The sequence below is a fragment of the Tamandua tetradactyla genome, chromosome X (genome assembly GCF_023851605.1).
Source record: "Tamandua tetradactyla isolate mTamTet1 chromosome X, mTamTet1.pri, whole genome shotgun sequence".
Lineage (NCBI taxonomy): Eukaryota > Metazoa > Chordata > Mammalia > Pilosa > Myrmecophagidae > Tamandua > Tamandua tetradactyla.
In genome coordinates, this window is record NC_135353.1 from 77782361 (window position 1) to 77807774 (window position 25414).

Sequence of the window (25414 nt, forward strand, 5' to 3'; positions counted from 1 at the left end):
AGCATTAGTTGTTTCAGCTCCTGTATCTCATTTGAACTATTGGTTTCTTCGTTTGACTGGGCCATATGTTCAATTTTCTGAGCGTGATCCGTTATCTTCTGCTGGCGTCTGGGCATTTAGTCAGATTTCCCTGGGTGTTCGACCCCACAGGTTGAAAGATTTTTCTGTGCAATCTCTTGGTTCTGTTTTTCTTATCGTGCCCAGTAGGTGGCGCTCGTGGCACACGTTTGTCTGTGGGTTCCACCAGTGAAAGTTGCTGTAGGTCCTTTAACTCTGGAAAATTCTCGCCGTAGGGGAGGTTCGGCAGCCGAAGCGTCTTGGAAGAATGCCAGCCGGCCTGGGGTTCCGAATGCGGGGAGGGTCGCCGGCCGTTGCAGCACAGGAGAGCATCCGGCCAAATTAGCTAGTCGGCCCGGGGCACCAAGCGTGGCGGGAGGGCGCCAGCTGTTGCAGCCCGGGAGAGTGCACTGTTCCCAGCCGACGGGGGAGTCACGTGTTTGGAAAGGATCCCCCGGTCACTGTTCTCCGCAGTCTGGGGATTTCCGACCCAACTATCTCAGTTGTTCCAGGGGGCCTCGTGTGGTGGGGGCACCAGCCGCCGCGGCCTAAGGGGACCGCCTGTCCAGTTCTACCAGCTGGCCTGGGAAGGTGGAAGGGAGGGACTCCGGTTGCTTGCCGTCCCACCCAGGAAAGCCCGTGCCCCTTGGTGATCTCACCGGAGCTGGTTCTCCCAGATAGTCAGCCGTTCCAGGATGGGGTACGCTGTCCCTTTGATCTCCCTCGTGGCTCCGGGAGCTGCTCTGTATTATCTCCACTCCCCCAGTAGTTGTTCTGGAGGAGGAAAGGTGAGCGCGGCAAGGCTATCGAGGCTGGTGGCGGAGGAGCACGGTGAAGGCGGGGGAAGAGGGCACCGTGGTGGTTGGAGAGCAGCCGGAGCAGGAGGGGGAGGAGAGGGGGGAGGGAGGTCAGGCGGCTCGGCTGCTGCGGGGCGTGGGCGCCGCGCGGCGGGCCGGCGGAGAAAGAGAGGGGGGAGGGAGGTCGGGCGGCTCGGCTGCTGCGGGGCGTGGGCGCCGCGCGGCGGGCCGGCGGAGAAAACATCACTTTCTTAAATATACTTTTTTTATTGCTTCCTCCAAGTCTTTGAGGTTAATTTGCTGACTTTCTTAAACATGAAAACAAAGAGATTTATTTGCAAATACTGCAAATATTTAGTAAGTTTGCTTTTTCTACCTCCAGAATCAATTAGTTAATTAAATTTTTAGTGGTCCCTAAATTAATTATCATATAAACCAAAATAACCAAAGGTTGAAGTAGAACATAGATTATACAAACTACTTTGCATAGTTTAATACTATTGTACACATTTTAGATTATATTTATTCTATTGGCTTTCTCAATTTTACTTATAAAAAAATGATGTATTTAGTGTGCATGCTCTAATTATAACTAATTGGGAAATGGTGCAATTAATATTGGTTGGATGAATGAAATAACCAAATATGTCAAAAAACCATCAATACAGAATTTCTAATGGTAAAAATATTCCTCTTGCTCATCAGTGAATCTTTTGCTTGCAACTCTCCCGTGTGACACTGAAGTCTCTTTACAGTCTGTTCCATCCAACCGTTCCAACAGCTTTTCCCATTCAAACCCTCCTCTATCAATAACAACAAGAACAATGACAGGAACAGAAAATATTACTGAACATATAAGCATTTATCTGAGACTGGTAATAGGCCAAAAGACATCAATATATAATTGATGTACAGATTAAAGTATGAATGATATTAGTTGCCAAAATTGTACATGGATTACTTCATTTAGCCTTTACTATAACAGGAGGCAGGTACTAATGTTATTCCATTTTAAGGTTGAGGAAATTGAGGCACAGCAAGATTAAATACCTTTTCCAAGATTATATGGCTAGTAAATTGTAGATACAGGATTTGAACTTAAGGCACACACTCCTAATCATTATGATATATTTTCCTGTGGGACATTAAACATATCCTACATAAGTCCTACCTTACATGCTGATGTGCACTATGGCTGATGTCAGTTCATTTGACTTGTACAGTTTCCCCTCTGCTTATCCAAATTTTACCAGTTCTTTAGGGTCTAGCTTGACTTTTAAGTACAGTGACTGTACTTAGGTTTTGCCATAAAACCTAAAGTCACTTTATCAGACCTCACTGATCTGCTCTTCCAAATAGTTTTACAGAGCAAGTAATCTCTATTGTATATCAATACTTGATTATATACCTTACTGTGCAGGTTCGGCTCTGTGTCATCTCAAGCGAAACTGTAAGCTTCTTAGGGGTAGGTACTATGCCCTGAATGTTCTTCAGATTCTTCAGTAAGCACAAAATAATTATTTCTTCATCAGCAGTGGCTAACATATTCTAGATTCTGTGTTATGTACTGAACACAACATATGTGTTAATTATCTCATTTAATCTTCACTAAAGCTACAGGAGGTAAATGTCATTATCCTATATTACAAGTGAGGTAACTGAGGCATAAAGAGACAAAGGGACAGAATAAGGTCACAAAGTTACTAAATAACAGAGCTAGGACTGATCTCCATTTTTTAAAAATAAAAGCTTTAATATCTCTTAAGTCATACCATTTAAGGTTAAAAAAAACAAGACTATCTCTTTAACCTATAATTAAGTCTTTTTTTTCTTTACAAACAAGGAAATACTATTTATTATCATGGTTTCTGTCTTCTTATAGCCAATTCTCTCCAAATGGAGGCTTGGAACATGGTATTTTTATGGATTTAACTTGAAAGACAATTCTCTGGTTGCTTGGTTTTCATGTTATCTTTACTTAATTCTGAGCTCAGCTGATCACATTTAGATTACAGAAATAATCTTTTGTATTTGCGTTATCCTATTATTTCTTTGAATAATTACATTCTACAATGTTACTCCTTGATTAATGTATATAATTTTGCACGTTAGATAAATATATCTTGGTGTTGTTACTTATTAGCTATATTGGACCATAGCAGATTTTCTTTTTAAAAAGGGAGCTTGCCATTTTGCTAAGTTGATATGAAATATAAACTTTACAAAAGAGTGCATGTGCTTTTAAAATTGTTTGTAATTTTCAAAATATCTTTCTTTACATTTATTTTAATACCTTTGTCATAGTTAAGATCCTCTGGTACCAATGGTATGTATCTCTAGCCATCTGTGCATGAAATTCCTCTATACTCCTTATAATATGTATTTCACAATGGCAATCAAATGTTCTATATCATCTCTCTTTCAGTGAAAAGGAAGATTATAATATATTAACTGGACATATTTAAAGTTCTATAAATCAACTTTCTGGTTGAATCTCATTCTCACATATTCCACTGGCTTTCACATTCCATGAATTCACATTTATGTGGCTCTACCATGTTTCCTCCAATGTTCTCAGAATATCTACAATTGACTTCCACCTAGTTGACAACAGCATAAAAAACATTTTATAGGACACTCCCTGAGAAATACATGGACACAGCTCTATCTTGACACTGAACCCTATTATTCTATTCTTCATTTTCTGCATCTTTTCATTTTTTTAATTAAGACTACGTATTTTTGAAACATATTCATACGTACTAACATGCATATACTCCGAGTGTAAAATAATATTACAAATAAATAAGTATTTGCAATGTATCGGTCATGTTTTAGTTTGCTAATGCTGCTAAAATGCAATGTACCAGAAATGGATTGGGTTTCATAAAGGTGATTATATAAGTTACTAGTTTACAGTTCCAAGGCCATAAAAATGTCAAAACTAATGTATCCAGAGAAAGATACCTTAATTCCGAAAAAAGGCCAATGTCTGTCATGTGGGAACGCACACGGCTGTCATCTGCTGGTCTTTGTTCCCAGTTCTGTTGTTTTCAACTTCTGATTCCAGTGGCTTTCTTTTTTTAAGCATATATGGGTCCTTTATTACCTTCTCTGAGGCAAACTCTGGATTTTATCCCTTAGCTTAGTGTCTCCAAATGTCTGTCACCTGGCCCCACCTCTCTGTTCACTGTCAGCTCTTTTAAGGACTCCAGTTAACTAATTAAGACCCACCTTGAATGGGCAGGGGCAGAACTCCATGGAAATAATCTAATAGAAAGGTCACATCCACAATTGGGTGGGTCACATCTCCATGGAAATAAACTAATAAAAAGATCCCACCCTATAATAGGTCTGCCTCCACAAGATTGGATTAGAATTAAAAGAACATAGCTCTTTCTGGGGTACATAACATTTTCAAACCAGCACAGATCACAAATCTAACAGTGCAGCTGACTATTTAATTGATATATAAATGCAGGTTAATAACACACAAAAGATAAATACTATTTAAAATGTGTCTTTCATGTTCAGATCACTTAGCTGAGCCTTAGTGTATAAACTTATTTGTATGGTTAGCATATGATTGCAATCATATTCAAAAAGGTAATCAGCCAAATCTTGGAAAATAGGTCCTTAATTTCTTTTCCTTTCTGTTATAGGCATTTTTTTATAGAAATGGTGAAAGGTTGATAAAACCTTGGGGAGTGCAGTAGGGTATGGGAGAGAGATGTTCTTGGCACAAAACTGAATACAGTGGGTATAGGGAATAGGGAGTTAAGCTTAAAATGTACAGCGTTTACACTTGGAATGATAGAAATGTTTTGGTAATGGATGGTAGTGATGGTAGCACAACATTGTGAAATTTAACAGCACTGCTATATATATATGAATATGAATATATATATACATATATATGAATATGGTTAAAGGGGAAATGTTAAGTGGTATATATGGTACTAGAATAAAAAAAAGTTAAATCCATGGAACTGCGAACAAAAATAATGAACTCTAATTTAAACCATGGACTATAGTTAATAGTACAATTATAAAAAAGGTGCTCTCATCAATTGTATCATAGCAATGCAACGTGTTAAGAAGACTGGTATATGGGAATCCTGTATTTTACGTATAATTGTTCTGTAAACTCACAACTTCTCTTCAACGAAGAAACAAAAACTTGAATAGAGCCTGTTTTAACATCTTTCTCTTTTTAGCATGCTCCCCAGAGATACCAAAGTGTGGTCTGGGAACTCCTGGGGTCCTGGGTGATCTATATGGCCAAAAGTATTTTCATTACAATATTGACATTTTTTGCCTTTTTCTTTCATGATAGTATAGGAGATTTTTCCAGAGGCTACATGACAAATAATATTGCAGTAGACTGAATGTAGAAGCAGGTATGAGAATCAAGCTATCTTTTATTAAGCCAGACTTTGAACAGTTTGAAACACCAATTTTTTTCTCTTTCACATTTTTTCTTTTGGTTTTAGAAAATATAGTTCCTTTTCCTTAAAAAAAAATGTTATCTATATCAACATTCTGTACATGCTCTTGGTCTTGGTTCACATTCTGATGGGTGTGAACTATTGTAAATAAGATCTCTTAAAGATGCTGCTTCAGTTAAGATGTGGTCCAACTGAATAAGGCTGGGCTTTAATTTGGAGTACTGGAATCCTTCATAAGCCACTGGGAGTAGCCAGAAGCTGGAGGTCAACAGAATTCAGAGGAGAAACAGGCAAACATCAACATGAGCTTTGTCATGTAACAGAAAAGCCCAGGAATCTGAAAGATTGCCAACCAAACAGAAAATATGGTCTGCAGGAAGAAGCAAGCCCTCTAGCCTCTGAAACCACGAGCAAATACATTCCTGTTGTTAAACTAACTCATTGTATGATTTTAGTTTCCTAGCTGCTAAAACAATATGTAATGGGTTTATTATTGTTTTTACTTAAATTAATAAATATATAATTTAAAAATTGTCTCAGTTTTAATTTCTAACATGGTAAATGTCAACAGAGACAACTGACATAAAGAAAAGATATCTGGGGTCCTTAGTAATTTTTAAGAGTGTAAAGGGGTCCTGAGACCAAACAGTTTGAGAACATTTCAGTTTTACTTTACCCTGGTGATCTCATTCAAACTCATAAACTTAACTATCAAATAACCAGTGATTCCCAATTCTGTGTGTCTAGTCCCAAGCTCTTTCTTGAGTTTCATACCTACACATACAATAGACATTTGCAGTCTTTACAAGGCATCTGAAAACTAAAGATGTTCAAAATGACATTAGTAATTGTAACTGTCTCTACCAATTCTGCTCTATTCCCGCATTTTCTTTTTCCATGAAGGGTCTAACCCTTCTTAATGTCTCCCTCCCTCAATTTTCACATCTAATTAATTATCAGGGTCTGTCATTTCTTTACAATACCCTCTTATTGGTCAGAAACTTAACCCTTGCTGCAACTGTGTTATACCAGACCACTACCATTTCTTTATCATGACTATGACAATACCTTAATAAGCTCTGTTGTTTCACGCCTTTCATTTTCCAATCCATTCTGTATGCTCTGTCAAAATGATCTTTCTAAGAATCCTGTCTGAGCACATCACTTTGCAGTATATGAACATTCATAGGCTTCCCACAGCTTTCAGGGTAAGACCCTTAGCATAACACAAAAGAGTATTCCAGATCAGTTCCTTCCTATCTCTCTAGCCTCTTCTCTCACAACTCCTCCAAGCACTCAAAGGAACTAACTTTCAGGGCTTTTCTATTGATTAGATTACCTTTTAAGTGATAACTACAAATATACATCATCATACTGTGCCTTAGCACTACATCTTAATTGAGTTACCTTCTGTCAGGACCAGTTCTCTTGATCCTAATTATGAGGTTTGTTTGCTAAATTACCTGGATGCCACTTTATTTTACCTCTGCTGTTTATATAATGTTACATTTTTTTCTTCCCTCAGCATTATATTTGTTTACTGGGTAGAAAAGACAAACTACAGTTAGCTCCTGAAAAGGTGTATATATTTTAAAGATGTGAAGAATATAATTAATGGTATAGATACCATTTCAGAAGTTTCACCATTAATGGGCATTACTGCAGAATACTTAATAATGACTAATAATTTAAATTAATTATTATAATTAAAATACACAAGTAAAAATTAAAAATTAACTCTGGTCACAGAGTTATTCACTTTTTTATGCCTCTGTTTCCTCATCTTAAAATGAGCTAATGGCACTTTCCTTATAGGTTTATTGTGAGGATTAAATGGGTTCATATATGTAAAGCTCCTAGCACCCAGCAAGTGCTAAATGAATTTTAGTTGTTGCTATTATTATTATTAACAATACCACTGCTACCACCACCACCATTATCATTATCTTTGAAAAAGGTACAGATGCATACAAAGATTCTATAGCCAGACTACCTGGATTCAAATCTTGTTGCTAACACTTCCTATTTATGTGTTCTTGGGCAAGTTCTTATATTTCTCTGAGATTCAGTTTCCTCATCTGGAAAATAGGATAATAATAGTATCTACCTCAAAGACATGTTGTGAGGATTAATTGACTTAAAACACACAAAAGTCTTAGAGCAGTGACTGGCAAATGATTGACACTATATATAAGTGCTTGCAATTTTTACTATGTTATCTTCAGTAATCAGTGGTCTAATTAATCATATGATCTTGAATATTATTCAGGTTTTGCTATTATTATTGTTTTGCTTTTTTTAAAACTTATTTAGCCCTTATGATGGCAAAGGCTTTCATTCTTAAATTTTCAGAACACATATACCTAGCACCAATCACTTTCTTCTCCTCTCTTCTTTTAAAAACAAAACATATTTAATATAGTTCTCCTTACTAACCAAGAAAACAATTTACTTTGTACTATGCAGACATACCAGCATTTTGCACTTGGATTCATGGCAGAACAAGATGCTCCTCTCTATTTTTTTTTGACATGTAATAATGACATCAATATCCATTACGATTTGACATTTTCAAGCCCCCAAAGAAGAGTTAAATATTACTGCTTTGTCAACAGACATGTCAGCAGAATGAAATTAGGAGCCCGATTTTCTTCTTTTTGTATCACCCTCTTCTTCCCACACCATTGCCTCATCTAGAACATAATATAATTTGGTAAAATAAATGAAGAGAAAAAGACTATTTCAGCAATATATTACCTTGCATTGGTTATCAAATATCCTGGGTGCTCAGCATAGGGTAAAAATAAATACAGATTGTATCATAAAAGAAATTGACACAAGTAACTACACTGTGAAATTTTTATCAGGAATATGACAATTATTCACTTTATGCATTATATACATCTTTTAAAAATTGGAAATAGTTTCATACCTTTGTTCATATCAATGAGTTGTTTCTTTTTCTTTTGCCGTTCCAACTTTTCTTGCTCGGCTTTCTCTTTTGCAAGCTTGGCCCTCCTTGTCTTCTCTTCCATTTCCCTTCTCTTATTGTTTTCTTTTACTGCTTCCTGCATATAAAAACAAAGTTAAACTTAAATTTCAGAAATTTTGATATTTCCTAGGCAGAAGAATCTACTAGTATTAGAGTGGACATGACTGTTTCTCTTTTTTTTTTTGTATTTGGCTCTAGTTCAAAAGCTTAGATTTGTATGTTTGTCAAGATTTTTTTTTCTTACTTGGCATTATTCTTGTCATATAAGAGTGATATTGAAAGTATATGTAACTTAAAATGGTGTTTCAGATTAAAAAAAATAATTCCATATATGGTAATGATTATAATAAAGTTGTGAGTAGAAAAATATCAAGAAAGAAAAAAAGTTAAACAAAAATCCTTGCATTACTTATTAGAGGAGTTGCACATTTTAAAAATTACATAAATATGCAGAGATGGGAAGGATTTAGAGCAGTCTCAAGGTACACACGTAGTTTTGAGAGAAACAAATAATTAATTCTAAGATATCTTTTCTTGTTAAACAAAAAAGAGAGAGAAAGAGAGAAATAACTCAGAATTCAATTGTCTTATTATGGGGTACCAGAACATAAGGGACACCAATATTTAAGATTTAACAATAAATATACTTTCTCTATCATTGAAATAGGAAATAGTCTCAATACACAAGGAAAGGTTTAATAGAGACATATGACTCATGAAGTATTTTACCACTTTATTGTATGTTTTTCACCTCACCTGTAAAATGGGGATTAAAAACAAACAAACAATACCTCATAGGATTGTCATGAGGAAAAATGAAAAGAGCTGAAGTACTTAAGACAGACCAAGATGTATTATACTCAAGAAATTATAAGTATAGTTCAGGATGGTAATGGTGTGGTGGTAATGTTTGCATCTAACGATGCAGGGCATGAAACAACTGGCAATATCACAGAGAATGAACATATGCAAGTTTAATAACTTTTTACATACCAAAATCTTTGGAAATGCTGAAACATATTTCAAGCTATAGTTGGTTTTATTTGGGATAGATTATTTGTGGAACTCAAGTGAATTAACACTTTCCAGTAGATGGTGGAAAAAGCTGAAGTAATGGATCAGCTGGAATAAAAATATTAACTTCCTCTGAGTTCAGAAAAATCAACTGTAAATTCCTCCCATCAAGTTGTTGTGTTTTTTTCCTCATCAGATTGATTATATATAAACATACTTTATTGCATGTGCAAACTGTTTCACAAACACTATCTTGTTTCAGAAACTCTAAAGAAAGGGACTCAATCACAAAAATACAACCACAAGGTCTTGACCAAAGAAGTCTTTATTGAATTTTTTCCTTCATTCAAAAAGACCCAATAGTTTATGAAATAGCACTGAAAAAACTTAAAAAGTTCCAAAAAATCTCCTGACTTCAAAAAATCTCCAATTCAAAAATTGATTTCATTCTACAAAATCTAAATGACACTACTTCCAAAGATATCTCCCTCTTCTACTGCTAATAACCCTAGCATTAGGCTAAGAACACAAAATTATCTAGCTTCTGTGGAGAAACTCAAGGCCTACCACTCAAAATGAACTGGAAAAATAGAGTCATTTTAGAGGAAGGTTTCTCAATCCTGGCACTATTGTCATTTTGGACTAGATAATTCTTTGTTGTGGGGGGCCACCCTGCACATTGTGGGATGTTTAACAGGATCCGTCGCCTCTACCTAATAGATGCCAGTAGTACCTCTCCCCAATTGTGACAACAACAAATGTCTCCAGAGACTGCCAAATATCCCCTAGGGGGCAAAATCACCCCAGGTTGAGAACTTTAACCTAGAGGGTTTCACAGTGAGAATGCATTCACAAAAGATCACAAAGTGCCTGTTCTGCTGAGCCAATTTTCTTTTTACAGATGTGGAAAATGAGTTCCAAATGACTTTAAATAATTGCCCAAAGTCAGACATCTACATATTTTCAAGGATAGAATAGAACGCATATATCGTCATTCAGTGTTTGGTGTTTGCTTTATTCTTCAAGAAAGAAAAGACAATGTGGATATGACACCCAAATCACAAGCAAGAAAAGAAAAAATAGGCAAGCTGAACGATCAAAATGTAAAACTTCTGTTCATCAAAGTCAAGACAACTCATAGAATAGGAGAAAATATTGGCAAGTCATATATCTGACAAGAATATATAAAGAACAGTTACAATTCAACAGTAAAAAGATAACCCAATTTAAAAATGGACAAAGTATTTGAATACATATTTCTCCCAATTAGATATACAAACAGCCAATACAAACTTGAAAAGAGGGTCAAAATTATTATATTAATCATTAGGGAACTGCAGATCAAAACCACAACAAGATGCCACTTCTTATCCACTAGGATGGCTATAATCAAAAGACATATAGTAACGAATGTTGGCAATGATGTGGAGAAACCAGAACCCTTGTATGATGCTGCTGACCATGTAAAATGGTGAACTACTTTTGGAAACAGTCTGGTAGTTCCTCAAAATGCTAAACATAGTGTTACCATATGATCCAAAAATTCCACTCCTGTAATATTCTCAAAAGACAGACAGAAGATAGATTACTGATAGCCAGAGGTTAGGGAGGGTGGGGGAATGGAGAGTGACTACTAACAAGTATGGGCCTTTTTTCTGGGGTGATGAAAATGTTCTGCAATTAGTAGTAATGGCTGTACAATCTGATTCTGGTGAATATACTAAATACTACTGAACTGTACATTTTTAAATTGTGAATTTTATGGCATGTAAATTATATCTCAATAAAAATAAATAACAAACAAAACTAACAAAATTTTTTAAAAAGTAGTTTGAGAAAGAAGGACTGAAACGTAATTGTAATTCAGGGGTGGGTGAGACAATATGGAAAGGCAACACATTTTCAGCCCTGATACTACAAGCTGTATGATCTTTGTTGATGTTATGGACTGACTTGTGTCTCATAAACAGACATGTTCAAATTCTAACTCTGGTCCTGTGAATGTCAACATATTTGTAACTAGGGTCTTTGAAGATGTTATTAGTTAAGATGAGGCCAAACTGGATCAGGATGGGCCCTTATCCAATATGACTAGTGTCCTTATATGAAGAGGAAATGTCTATAGAAAGACAGGAATCTGATATACAGATAGAGAGGGAGATGGCTATGTGAAGGAAGCAGAGATGGGGTTACATTTTAGATTGCTGGCCAGCCACCACCTGAACTATACAAAGTTAGAGGAGGCATGGCCCTGAAAACACTTTGATTTCATACTTCCAGCATCCAGAACTGTGAGGCAATAAATTTGTTATTAAAGCAAACTAGTCTGTGGTAATTTATTTCAGCAGCGCTGGCAAACTAAGCGAGTAAGTAACATGAGAGGAGAGGCAAGTCACAGAGGAGAGAACAGAGGTTAATGCTTATGTATAGTTTATTAACGGTTAGTTAAATCTCTGATCCGGTAAACAGTCACCAATATCTGGGAGTACTCTTTTATTATTAATTTAATAGTTTAATTGCTGGGCGCTGTCATTAGGGACTCTCAAGACATGTTTATTAAATTTCAAGTACCTTGAAATTTGTATTTCTTCCTTGTTCTGATAATAATAACAGCTACTCTTTAATGAAAATCTATTATTTGTATGATGTTTTAAATATATAATTTCTAATCTTTACAAAAAACCTATAATAAAGGCTTGTTCTCCTTTTACAGGATAATGAAACTTAGGTCCAGGTAAGTTAAGTGATATCCCCAAGGCTATACAGCTACTTAAGAACCAGAATCATCTATGGATGCTTGGCATCAACATCTATGTTTACTTAGACTACACCATGATGCCTCCTAAGGAGGATTGTCAGGTAAAATACAGGCTTCTCAGTTAAAATCGAATTTCAAATAAAGCACACATTTTTTTTTTTTAGTATGAGTATGTCTCATTCAATATTTGGGGCATAATTTTACTAAAAACTTATTGTTTAGCTGAAATTCAAATTTAACTGGGCATTCTGTATTTTTATTTGATAAATCTGGCAACCCTATTTCAAAGGTTGTATTAATTTTTTATAAGCATCCTTTAATAGACTAAGATCATTTAATAAAACCAGTAGACATTTTTTTAATATATAAGCCATATTTTAAGAGTAGAAATGCTGATATGGATTATTGATAGATATTATGTGGTCTGTCGACTTGAATCATAATATGATTGTAGCATTATTCACATATATCTTTCTTCATTATTTCTTGAAAACAGAGTAAAACTAAAAAAATGCTTTATATAAAAGTCAAAACTGAAATAATTTGGCTTAGAAAAAATTAGGGAATAATTAATATCAAAGAATCACTATTGGATGAATGTGGCATATGTGAATAGATTGAATTTCTATATGAGAGGGAGGCTTACAATCTGTAAATACTAACAAAACATGAACATGGATCTAGTAAAGGATGAAATGAAACATCAGTTTACATCTTAAATGTTTTAGGAATAGATTTAACTACAAAAAGATCAAACAATTTGAAACAGCAAACATAATCCTAAGGAGACCAAAACTGAAGAGGGAGATAATTTCCCTGATTTGGCATTAATGAAAATAAATGAAAGCATCACTAAAGATAAGTATTTTTCAAATAAAACAGATTGTGGAGGAAGATTTTGGTTCTGATGTCACTAGTTCTGTCTTCATGAAAAGGTGTCATGCTGAAAAGAAGACAATATTCCTCCTGTATTTTTATTTTTGGAAATCAGGGAAGGGAAACATGTTTGTAAATGTGCTTCTTTAATTTATTCTCTTTCAAAGGCAGGGGCAGAAGGTGGGGAGGAAAATAACAACTAAGTATGGTTTCTATTGGGGATTGAATTGTGTGTCCCACACAAGATATTCAGTTTTTAATCTGCATTTCTGTGGGTGTAACCCAATTTTTAATCTGACAGTACTTGTGAAGGTGAGTCAGGTGTAGGCTCTTCAAAGATCCTATTTAGGTGAGGCCAAATTGAATCAGAGTGGTCCTTAATCAATATAACTTGGGTCCTTATAAGCAAAGGGAAGTCAGAAGAAGCCATAAATTAGTAGAAGCTAGAAGTCAAAAGAAGCTCAGAGAATGAAGCAGTTCACTATGTGACAGAGACAGATATGCAAGCCAAGGACAGCAAGGATTGTGGCAAGACAGCAACAGAACACTTCAGACTACAGGGCAAAGTGCGGCCTACTGAGACCTTGATTTTGACTTCTACCCTCTTGTTAAAGCCAAACTATTGTTTGGTATTTGTTATAGCAGCCCTGGAAAACTAGACAGTCTCATATCAACAATCTTTAGTTTTAGTAGAATGAAAGGTAAGAAATTTCAAGACTTTGTTTAAGTCATTCTTTTGAGGGATGGGATATGTTCTTAAGGTCCTAATTCCTAAAAAACAAAACCCAAATAATTAAAAGAACAAAACCAACAGGAGCAAATTTGAGGTCACGGTAAAAAAAAAAATCCCTTAAAGAACCAACTGTGATTAAGAACAGTATATTTGTCAAGACTCACTAAACATTTTAAAACACTAACTTGTAAAGAAGGATTTTATAAAGCTTAACAGTAGCTAACTTTTCTTATATAAAGAAGGATTTTATAAAACTTAACAGTAGCTAACTTTTCTTGCCTAATTTAGCTATTTACATGTATTTTAGCTTCTGAATGATAGAAATATCTAGCAAAAGCATTTGTGTCATTTTATATTCACTGCTATGCATTTGGTGTGAGTTAAGGATTGTAAAGGAAAGAGTTATGGGCCCCATCAGGCTAAGAAAAACAACTCGGGACCTTCCGGGGTGGTTATCTGCCTCTCGCAACCCCCATGACTCCTTGCACCAGAAATGCTTGTTGTGAAAATGATCATTATCTGCTTCTTGCATGAAGCAACACCTGTGACCCATGCTCGACCCCCACCCCCCTCCTCTTCCCCCTTAAAAGCTTCCCCAAACCCAGGCTAGGGGCTCTCTGTTCCTGCGTGTTCAGTGAGCCCCACGCATGTGTGGTAAATAAACCCCTTGCGTGTTGCATGAGAGAACGTCTCTTGGAGTCCTCCTTTGCGTGGCAAAACTCTCGAATTCTTACAAACTCTTGAATACTTAAACATCATCTCAAGTAAGCATCAATCATTATTTCTTAGTGTTGGGGATATCAATTGGTTAGATTATGTCATTGTACAGGACTGTGTTCTGTTAAAAGGATGCTAATTGAGAAAGAGTTTTGGTAGTAACCTCACACAAGGTAAGACATAGATTAACAGACAAGAAAGTCACTTTTAGTGACATCTATTTTTCAAGAGTGAGGTAAAAAAAAGAAAAGGAGAAAAATATAACTAAAATGTCTCTAGGATTTTCTGCAAAATATATTCACCAATCTAATTTTAAATCTCTCACTAAAATCTACTGCTTGCTGGAAAATATGAATAAATTGGAAATCTTATTTCCCTTGCTATGCATTGTTAACAAATGGGACCTATGGACTAAAAGTGTCATATGTAAAAGATGCTCATGTAAATGCTAAGACCTCTCATTTATTCCAGTTAAGCTTTAAGAAATGCATCAAACTGGTTCAGAAAATTCCAAGGGGCTCAGATGCCAGCCTCTTTCATTCCGGATCTACAGGAAGCCAGCATCTTCCAACCTTGTGCTATTTGAAAACAAAACACCACTACCACAACCACTACAAAACATTACTTAATTCTATTAAATTCAAAGGGCATACTATTTCAGTGCTGACTGCAGAGCACTTTACAAGCAATGACTGATCTCAATGAAAGCTAAAGGTGTATTTGAGGGACAGAATCGTAGAACATTTAGGAGAATGGCTCTTGGAGGCAGACAAAACTGGTTTCAAATCCAAGCTTCTTTACTTATCCTAAAAGCTGTGTGACCTTTAACAAATTAGTTACTTCTCTTTGAGTTTTAGTTTCCACATCTGCAGAAAGGAGACACTATTACTTAAATCACAGGGTCTTTAAATCAATTAAAGAAACTAATGTTTATGTAAAACACTTAAGACAATGCCTGGTACAGAATAAATACTCAATACATGGCAACTGTACCTTTTATGTGTGACAGAAACATCTGAAAATTTGGAGAGTAAAGGTTTCATCATAAAGATACAAATGACCACATTTGTTTCAATGGTTTATTCTCCTTCCCTCTTCCCATCGTCCATTTTGGAAATCATAAGGAAAAGGCCTATGACTAGAAATGTAGCATTCTGATACAGTATGCCTTCAAAAAACATACTGAACATGATTTTTTAATTTAGCATATTATTGGCACCTAAGGTGATTTCAAAAAATCCATACTCATGAAAAGAAAAAAAAATATTTAGAAATATATTTGTTTACTTTTTTTGAGTTTTGGGTATTCTGGTTACTGGTGTGAATATACTTAGCCACACTTCACTTCATTACAGTATCAGAAACTCTATAATAGTAGAGACATACAACCTTAAAATAATGTAAATTGGGAATTTCCTGGTGAACAAATCAGTAAGTAACTCTGGTGCCAGAGGTATATACTGTGATCACACTGCTGGGTATTTATTCATTCATCAGTATTGTTAGAAAGATTTGCAAATGATACTGAGCCAAATGATTTGGCAACAATATAAAGAACTCTGGTATGTATTATATTGAAAATCATTTTATACACTAAATGTGAGTCACCAAGATATTATTTTTAATGAAAACAGTGAAATAAGTGAAATTCTCTTCACATTTTTTATTTTGAAGTCTCTTAGCACCTGGTTCTTGCTTATTTTTCATTCAAACAACACTTTTAGAGCTTTTTTTAACCTTCTTTATGTTTTATGCTAGCTGGTTCAGAATATTAATTTTTTCTTGTAATTACCTTTGTTAAAATAGCATAGAACATTTAAAATTTAAATTTAAGAAGCCCTGATATGGATTGTACCAGTCTGAAAGTATTATATACCCCAGAAAAGCCTTGTTTTAATCCTGATTCAATCTTACAGAGGCAGCCATTTCCTTTAATCCTGATTCAATACTGTAGATTAGAACCTTTAGATTATTTCCATGAAGATGTGACAGGCCCAATTGTGGGTATAATCTTTTGATTAGATAGAGATGTGACTCCACCCATTCTAGGTGGGTCATGATTAGATTACTAGAATCTTTAAAAGGGGAAACCGTTTGGAGAAAGACAGAGCCTAAAGAAATAACAGCAGCCTCAGTGCTGACAGAGACAGCAGATATAGACACCTGTAGAACTATTGCTTCAGAGACCAGAGACACAGATGTCTGGAGATGGTTGGAGCCCAGCAGATGTCTTCATGAGATGTTGAGCAAGCCAGAACCTGGAGCGAGCCAAGGGAAGCCAAGAGATGAAAGTCAGCTGAAGAGAAGGAAAGTAAGGAACCCCCACACGGACAGAGAGTGAAAGCAACAGAGCCCAGGAGCCAGGGACCAGCAGATGCCAGCCAGGTGACTTCCAGCTGACAGAGCTGTTCTTGACCCATTGGCTTTTCTTGAGTGAAGGTAACCTCTTGTTGGTCCCTTAATTTGGACACTTTCACTTCCTTAGAACTGTAAACTTGTAACTTATTAAATTCCCCTTTTGAAAGCCATTCCAGTCCTGGTATATCACATTCTGGCAGCTTGCAAACTAACACATGGATATTTTCAATTTTTATCTTTCCTAGATAACTATGATGATTCTAAGCCTTCATTTTTTATGTATATTCTTGATGATATACATTTTTTAATATCCTGGCCTGTAATTTTATGCCTAGCATAAAAGTAATGGGGAAGAGTCTTGTTTATTTTGTTCACTTGAATTCAGAACATGTCATGGTCAGGTTCATGTGTCAACTTGGCCAGGCAGTGGTGCCCAGTTGTCTGGTTGGGTAAGTTCTGCCCTATCGTGCTACGAAGACATTTCATGGACTTAAATCATGACCATGTTGGATGCATCCACAGTTGATTACATTTGCAATCAGTTAAGGGGAGTGTCTTCTGCAGAGTGATACTTAATCTAATCACTGGACAGCTTTCAAGGAGGATTCAGAATAGACAATCACTCTTCCTGCTTCAGCCAGCCAGCCAATTCTGGGAGTTCACTGAGGTCCTTCACTGGAGCTGCCAGCTCATCACTTGCTACAGATCTTGGATTCTTACATCCCCACGATTGCCCAGCCAGCCTCTCCTAAGAGTTTGTTGAGAACCTTTATTGGTGCTGCCAGATTGTGGCCTGCCCTACAGATCTTGGACTCTTACATCTCCATGGTTGCCTAGTCAGCCTCTCCTGAGAGTTTGTTGAGGACCTCCATTGAAGCTGCCAGCTCATGGCCTGCCCTACAGACCTTGGACTCTACATTCCCATGGTTACGTGAGACACTTTTATAAATTTTATATTTACAGAGATCTTCTGCTGATTCTGTTTCTCTAGAGAACCCTAGCTAATATAGGACCCATAATCTAAACATGAGAAGTAGAACAGCAAACCCTAGTGAGCAGAGAATGGCCTTTAGGGACCGAGAGATCTGGCTTAAATCCCAGCTCTTCTACCAACTATCATGTTTTACCTCTTTGGCCATTTACTGATTTCAGCCTCATTTCTTGATTTCTAAAATACCTGTACTTCATAGTGTTCTTTGGTAATTTAAATGAGAAACTGTATATAAAGCAATTAAGACAGTGCCTGGAACACAGAGAGTGTTTAACTAGGGGGTGTTTTGGTTTGCTAAAGTTGCGAGAATGTAATATACAAGAAATAGATTGGCTTTTATAAAGGAAATTTATTAAGTTGTGAAGTTTATAGTTCTAAGGCCACAAAAATATCTGAATTAAGGCCCCAAGAAAAGAATAACGTCTCAGAAGAAAGGCAGCAGGCATCCAGTCAGGTTCCTCAATCACATGGGAAGGCACATGGTGATGTCTACTGCCCTTCTCTCTGAGCTTCTGGTTTCAAATGTGTTCTCCCAGCTCCTGTGGATCCTTCTGGCATCTCCTGGGGCATTTTCCTTCTGTATCTCCAAAACATCAATGTTCTGATTTCTAAAATGTCTCCCTCTTAAAGGACTCTCAAAGGTGAACTCAGTCTTATAATGTAGAGTACAGGGGACCTAGAGATACACAGACGCTAAAGATGGATGAACAGTTAGGTAATGAGGTTGAACTTAAATGTAAGGAAAAGGATAGAAGTGATGGCATTTCATTAGTGGGGTTATAAGTAATATTGCCATATTGAAGGTGAATATGAGAGACTGGGTTGTAGAGCCATGTAATCCATCGATTAACACCACAAAGATAAGATCTTGCATGAAGTAATTCAAAGTTATCAATCTTGTACAAAGAATCAATAATAGAGGGGTATGGGGGAAACTACCATTGCATGCTATTAATAGGAAGACATCAACAGTACCAAAGCAATACTAGGGGTAAATAATTGGAAGGGAGTGACAAGAGTTAAGGGGAGGCTTAGATTTGCTATTTAGTGAGGGTGCATTTACCTATAATTTTTCTCTTTGGAGCAAGGAAAAGTGTCTAAAATTGAGAGTGCTGATGATTGCACAACTAAGTGAGGATACTGTATGTATTAGTCAGGGCTCTCCAGAGAAACAGAACTTTGCTGGTTTCAAAGTTTTATGCACCTCTGAAAAGTCATGTTTTCATCCTGATCCTTTCTTGTGGGCATAGTCATTTCTTTTAATCCTGATCCAATACTGTAGGATAGCAACTTTTATTAAATTATCTCCACAGAGATGTGACAGACCGAATTACGGGTATGGCCTTTGAATAAATAGAGATGTGACACCATTCATTCTGGGTAGGTCTCGATTAGTTTACTGGAGTTCTTTAAAAGAGGAAACATTTTGGAGAGTGCTCAGAGCTGACAAAAACTTGAGAGTAGAGCTGACACAGATGCTGACACTTGGAGAACAGAGATACGGAGGTTTAGAAATGCTTGGAGCCCAGTAGACATCTCCATCAGATGTTAAGAAAGCCAGAACCTGGAGAGAGCAAAGGAAAGCCAAGAGATAAAAGCCAGCCTCAGAGAAGCAAAGTGAGGAACCCTCACAGGAACAGAGGCTAAAAGCAATGGAGCCCAGATGCATATGACCAGCAGATGTCAACCATGTGACTATCCAGCTGACAGAGCTGTTCCAGACCCATCGACCGTTCTTGAATTAAGGTATCTTTCCCTGGATGCCTTTGTTGGGACATTTTCATAAGCATATAACTAAATTTGTAACTTATTGAATTCCCCTTTTAAAAAACCATTCCAGTTCTGGTATATCACATTCTGGAAGCTTGCAAATTAAATTAAACAACAGGAGATATTTGTAAATATGAGATTTATAAAGGTGTCTCATGCAACCATGGGAATGGAAAAAAATCCACAGGATGGGCTTTGAAACTGGCAGCTCTGATGAAGGGTCTGAAGGAGCTCCACAGGAAAGGCTCACTGGCTGAAGAAGCAGTGAAAAAGTCTCTCTTCTTCCTTAAAAGTCTTCAACTGATTGGATTATTTCACTGGTAAGACACATTAGCTGCAGATATAATCAGACATAGATGCAATCAACTGACTGATGATTTACTACACCAGCTTTCTGGCTCATCACCTAGCCACAGAATATCCTTGCAGCAATGGTCAGGCCAGTGCTTGTCAGACCAGACAACTGGGGATCATCACTTGGCCATAATGACACCAGCACCTAACCATCACAACCCACCCCTTGTCAACTTGGCAGCTCTATGACATCACCTTGAAACATACTTAGTTCCCAAGTAGTACACAATAACAGACATATTTTCCTCCTAATAATATTCAAGTCCTTAGGTAACCTTCACTCTTAAACTTCATATCCTATGACTTAACTACTATAACATGAACAATACAACTTATGTCAGATGATAAGAGGAAAACAAGGCATTTGTTTATGTACAAATGCAAAAATATTAATAACAAAACAGGGAGGAAATATTCATACAATCAGTCCTCATTTCTGTAACTGGTCACATGGTCATAGTTCATATTTATCATTACTTTCTTCTAGCCAAAAACTAAAGGACAAATACTGTATGGTCCCACTGATGTGAACAGACATTCGAGAATAAATTTGGAATATGTCATTGGTAACAGAGTCCAGCAGGAGGTAGAAACAGGGTAAGATGATGGGCAATTGGAGCTGAAGGGATACAGACTGTGCAACAGGACTAGATACAAAAACTCAAAAATGGACAGCCCAATAATACCTAATTGTAAAGTAATCATGTTAAAACACTGAATGAAGCTGCATCTGAGCTATAGGTTTTTGTTTTGTTTTTACTATTATTACTTTTATTTTTTTTTCTCTATATTAACATTCTGTATCTTTTTCGGTTGTGTTGCTAGTTCTTCTAAACAGATGCAAATGTACTAAGAAACGATGATCATGCATCTATGTGATGATGTTAAGAATTACTGATTGCATATGTAGAATGGTATGATTTCTAACTGTTGGGTTAATTTCTTTTTTCCGTTAATTAATAAAAATAAAAAAAATAAAGTAAACAAAATGAATATGAAACATCAGATACCAAACTGATAATAAAAAAAAAAAAAGGAGAGTAGTTATCTGCAGCATATGGTAAGGCTTTGCTCCAAAATCCTAAGGGTCTGTGTTGTGATTCTCCTAAAGGGGCCTGCCAAAGGCTCCAGACAGCATCTCTATTTGCCACTGACACTTCCAGCACCATTGGGTCTGCTGGATCATAAGGCCTGAGTGGTAGAGTACCTTTCACAGCAGATTGGACAATCGCAGAGCCTCCTCTTGTTCTGGTTCTCACTGAAAACTAGCAGCTGTTCTGGTCATTTGGTAAATGGGCCAGAGTAGCACTCCCAAATGAGGAATATGTTGTCTCTGATATCTAAACAGGCCAACTAGGCATTGTGCCTCTTTTTTGGTCATAGTAGGGGTCAGATGCAACAGCTTATCACCACCTCATGATTCAGGATCACATTCTTTTCCAATCAAAGCCCTTACTTTAACAGAAGACACCCTGAAAGGTTAAAATTTTAGTTTATGTTGTAAATCTGCTCATTTGCACAATGTGGTTCCATCTCTGGTTTTCAGAGATCTCAACTCTGTGACCACAAGAAATAAGATTTCCTTTCAGACAAACATGGAAACTTTTACATTGTTCATATAGTGCTTAAGATACAAATTTGAAGCCTTCAGCTCATCCCTTTTCCTCATCACTGTATTCAGCATATCTAACAACAATCAGCCAACATCATTATCCTCTAAATTCCACAAAACTCCATAAAGGTATCAAAAACACTCACCCAGAGCCTTGCCTCATATAAGTATATAATTAGCAGAATCTAATGGTGATATTTTGACTATCTCTTTTGTCATCTCACCCCATGAACTGTCAGTGCCATCTCGATTATTGGAAACTGAGTCATTAGTGCCTCTGAGTCTAATCAGATAAGAAAACCAATTGTTAAAGCCCATTTTTAAGACTCTGTTTCTCAAGAACTACTCCCAGTACTAAGCTATATTAGTTAGGGTTCTCTAGAGAAACAGAACCAACAGGAGGTATCTGTAAATATGAGGTTTATAAAGGTGCTTCATGCAACCATGGAAATGGAAGAGTCTAAAATCCACAGGGCACGCTGTGAAGCTGGCAGCTCTGATGAAGGGTCTTGTTCTAGTTTCCTAGCTGCCAGAATGCAATATACCAGAAACGGAATGACTTTTTAAAAGGGGAATTTAATAAATTGCAAGTTTACAGTTCTAAGGCCGAGAAAATGTCCCAATCAAAGCAAGTCTATAGAAATGTCCAATCTAAGGTATCCAGGGAAAGATACCTTGATTCCAGAAGGCCGATGAAGTTCAGGGTTTCTCTCTCAAGTGAGAAGGCACATGGTGAACACAGTCAGGTCTTCTCTCTCTCAGCTGGAAGGGCACATGGTGAACAAGGCATCATCTGCTAGCTTTCTCTCCTGGCTTCTGGTTTCATGAAGCTCCCTGGGAGGCATTTTCCTTCTTTATCACCAAAGGTTGCTGGCTGGTGGACTCTGCTTCTCATGGCTATGCCATTCTTCTCTGCTCTCTCTGAATCTCTCTCTTTCTCCACAGTGTTTTCTCTTTTATAAGCTCCCAGGAAACTAATCAAGATCCACTTGAACAGTTTAATTCAGTTTAACAACCACTCTTGAATGAGTCACATCTCCAGGGAGATGATCTAATTACAGTTTCAAACATATAGTACTGAAAAGGGATTAGAAGAAATGACTGCCTTTACAAAATGAGATTAGGATTTGTTCTAGTTTGCTAGCTGCCAGAATGCAATACACCAGAGATGGATTGGCTTTTAATAAAAGGGGATTTATTTAGTTAATATATAGTTCTTCAGAGGAAAGGCAGCTAACTTTCGACTGAGGTTCTTTCTTACATGGGAAGGCACAGGGTGAACTCTGGTGGCCTTCTCTCCAGGTTTCTGAGTTCCAACAACTTTTCCTGGGGTGATTCCTTTCTGCATCTCCAAAGGCCTGGACTGAGTGTGAGTACCGAGATGAGGTATGCTGAACTGCTTGGGCTGTGCTACGTTGAGCTCTCTTATTTAAGCACCAGCCAATTAAATCAAACATTATTCATTACAGCAGGCATGCCTCTTAGCTGACTGCAGATGTAATGAGCAACAGATGAGGTGTACGTGCCATTGGCTCATGGCCACAGTAACAGAACTAAGCATGTTCACCTGGCCAAGTTGACACCTGAACCTAACTACCACAGGATTAAAACATGGCTTTTCTAGGGTACATAATTCTTTTCACACCAGCACAATGGGGAACTGCAACCCATACCAAGCTTTGAAATCTGTTCTGTAACTACTTATTAAAATGCACTTTGAAATTTATTGCTTTTTTTATATATGACATATTTCACAATAAAGAAACATTAAAAAGAAAATAATTTTCCTATACTCAGTCCTCTATTCTAGCCTTGCTAAACTTTCTAATACTTTTCCAATGTTTTCCCATAGAAGGTTGTTAGCACTGCTGGAAAACCAAGCACTGAGGGATTCTAAATAGGACTTAAAATGAGAAGTAGACACTTTGTGCATGTTTGAGGGGGTTCTCATTCAATTACAGTCATAACAGGAATTACAACTGGTAGAGGTAGAAAGGTTGTCCAAACTGGTAAACTAGGGTTATAATAGCAATGCCCTGATCCTGTCCTATGACAAAGTCCTGAGCATGACAATGAAAAGGAAAGGCAATTTTATATGACATCTTTTCATCATTTTACAAAATTTTCTTTTAAACAATCTCCTTCCTTCCTTTCCACTGTGCTTCATAATTTCTCTTTTTGCTAAACTATTTTGTTTGCAAATGACTCTTCTGCAATTCACTGTACTTGCCTGGAACCGAGGATTAAAGATATTTTAGGAAACACAGATCTCAATGTACATTGCCACTAACTGATGTGTAACTTGGGCAAAGGCCCTTATCTGTTAGTAAAAGTCACTGAAAATCCTAAAGAATACCCAAAGTAGTAGTAAATCAGGACTCAGAGACTTTCAGATTTTTCTCACTCTTATTTTAGAGTGATCATGTCAGGTTACAAATGGGAGGACATGTGAGCCCAGATGAGCTTTTCAGCATTTGAAAAAAGAATTGAACAACTATATGATGAGAGAAAAAAACCTCCATAAAATACTGGCAACAATTCATTAGAATTTTCAAATGCAATTGGACAAATTAAAGGCCTTCCATTAAAGAAAGGAAGAAAACCTACTCTTTAGTTAACATGAAACAACATTAGATATCCCTTTTCTATAGTTTCAATGTGTTTAAAGGGCATATTTGATTGAAAGAGTTGTGACAAATGCTTATGGCAAAGAATTTTCAGCAGCAGCAACTGAACTCTGAGAGTCAGTAACTTTGAAGACCTCAATAGCTCTATAATATTGCTAATTTTTTTTCTTTCCCTGAGATTTCCACTTATTATAGTAAAAGTGATCTATAAAGTTCTCTTTTGAAAGAGCTCATGAATACTGCATCAACCAATCAACTACAATTGCAACAGAGAGGTATAACTTTTTTTTCCATTGGAGTAATTGAAACCTTGATTAGCTTGCTCAAGTACTTAGGTGCTTAAGTAATAGACACTGAAAAAATATATTGATCCTACAGTTGGATGGAAATGAAAGATGTGTTTGTTATCCTATGTAAATATGGGATGAATCAAAGATGTATAAGGAACTATAGATAATCTGCTAAACCAAATCAAACAAAATAGAAAGTTTCTCCCCTCTTGGATTCCTGAGATACTATGTTTCTGACTTCCTTGCTATAGGCAGTATTGCAATTTCTAAATCTCTTTTATAGTCAACACTTCCCTTTCCCATCTTTTAATTTTCGCCTTTCCCTAAAACTCTTCCCTTATCTCTTACCCCTCTCTTCTGCCCTCTCCCTTTTCTCCTTCTCCTCTTTCTTCCTATCTCTCTGTGTCAGAGAGTCCATCAATTCCTTCTCAGAGTAGAAGAAAAAAGCCTTTACAATGGCCTACCTATACCATCAATTCCTACTCAGAGTAGAAGGAAAAAGCCTTTACAATGGCCTATAAGACCTTACATGATCTGGCCCCTAATACTTTTCTGATCTTTTCCCTCCTGTCATCCTGTTCCAGACACACTGGTCTCCTTCCTATACCAAAAATCCTCCAGGCACCCTTACCTTATGCCTTACACTTGTTGTTCCCTTGGCACTCAGATACCTTCATGGCTTGTTCTTCACTTCCATCAAGTTTCTGCTTAAATGTCTCCTTATCAGCAAGGCCTTCCCAGACTACTTTATATAAAAGGATCCCCTAATGAACTTCCTATCTCCCACTTCCCTAATAATAATTCGTTATTCTTCATAACATAAAAGGTCAAAACCTAGCTAAAATTTAAATACTCTTCACATTGCCTAAGAATTAACAGCAGAAATTACCGGAGCTACTTAAATTATATAACAATAGTTTTCAGCCTGAGAGATCTCAAACCATTAAATTAACAAGAACACCTTTACACACAGTTCCTATATACTTTTTGTGTGTGTGTGTGTGGAAATAGAACCCCACC

At 36.7% G+C, this 25414-nt stretch overlaps 1 protein-coding gene across 2 annotated transcripts in view; it reads right to left on the reverse strand.

The window, feature by feature from the left end:
* The window catches only part of DIAPH2 (diaphanous related formin 2), a 997375-nt gene that overhangs the window by 244789 nt on the left and 727172 nt on the right, over nucleotides 1-25414 (reverse strand). For both annotated transcript variants that reach the window (XM_077145442.1, XM_077145441.1), the window contains one exon: nucleotides 8235-8370. In XM_077145442.1, the coding sequence (XP_077001557.1) occupies nucleotides 8235-8370 (136 nt within the window). The remainder of the gene's footprint in view (nucleotides 1-8234; nucleotides 8371-25414) is intronic.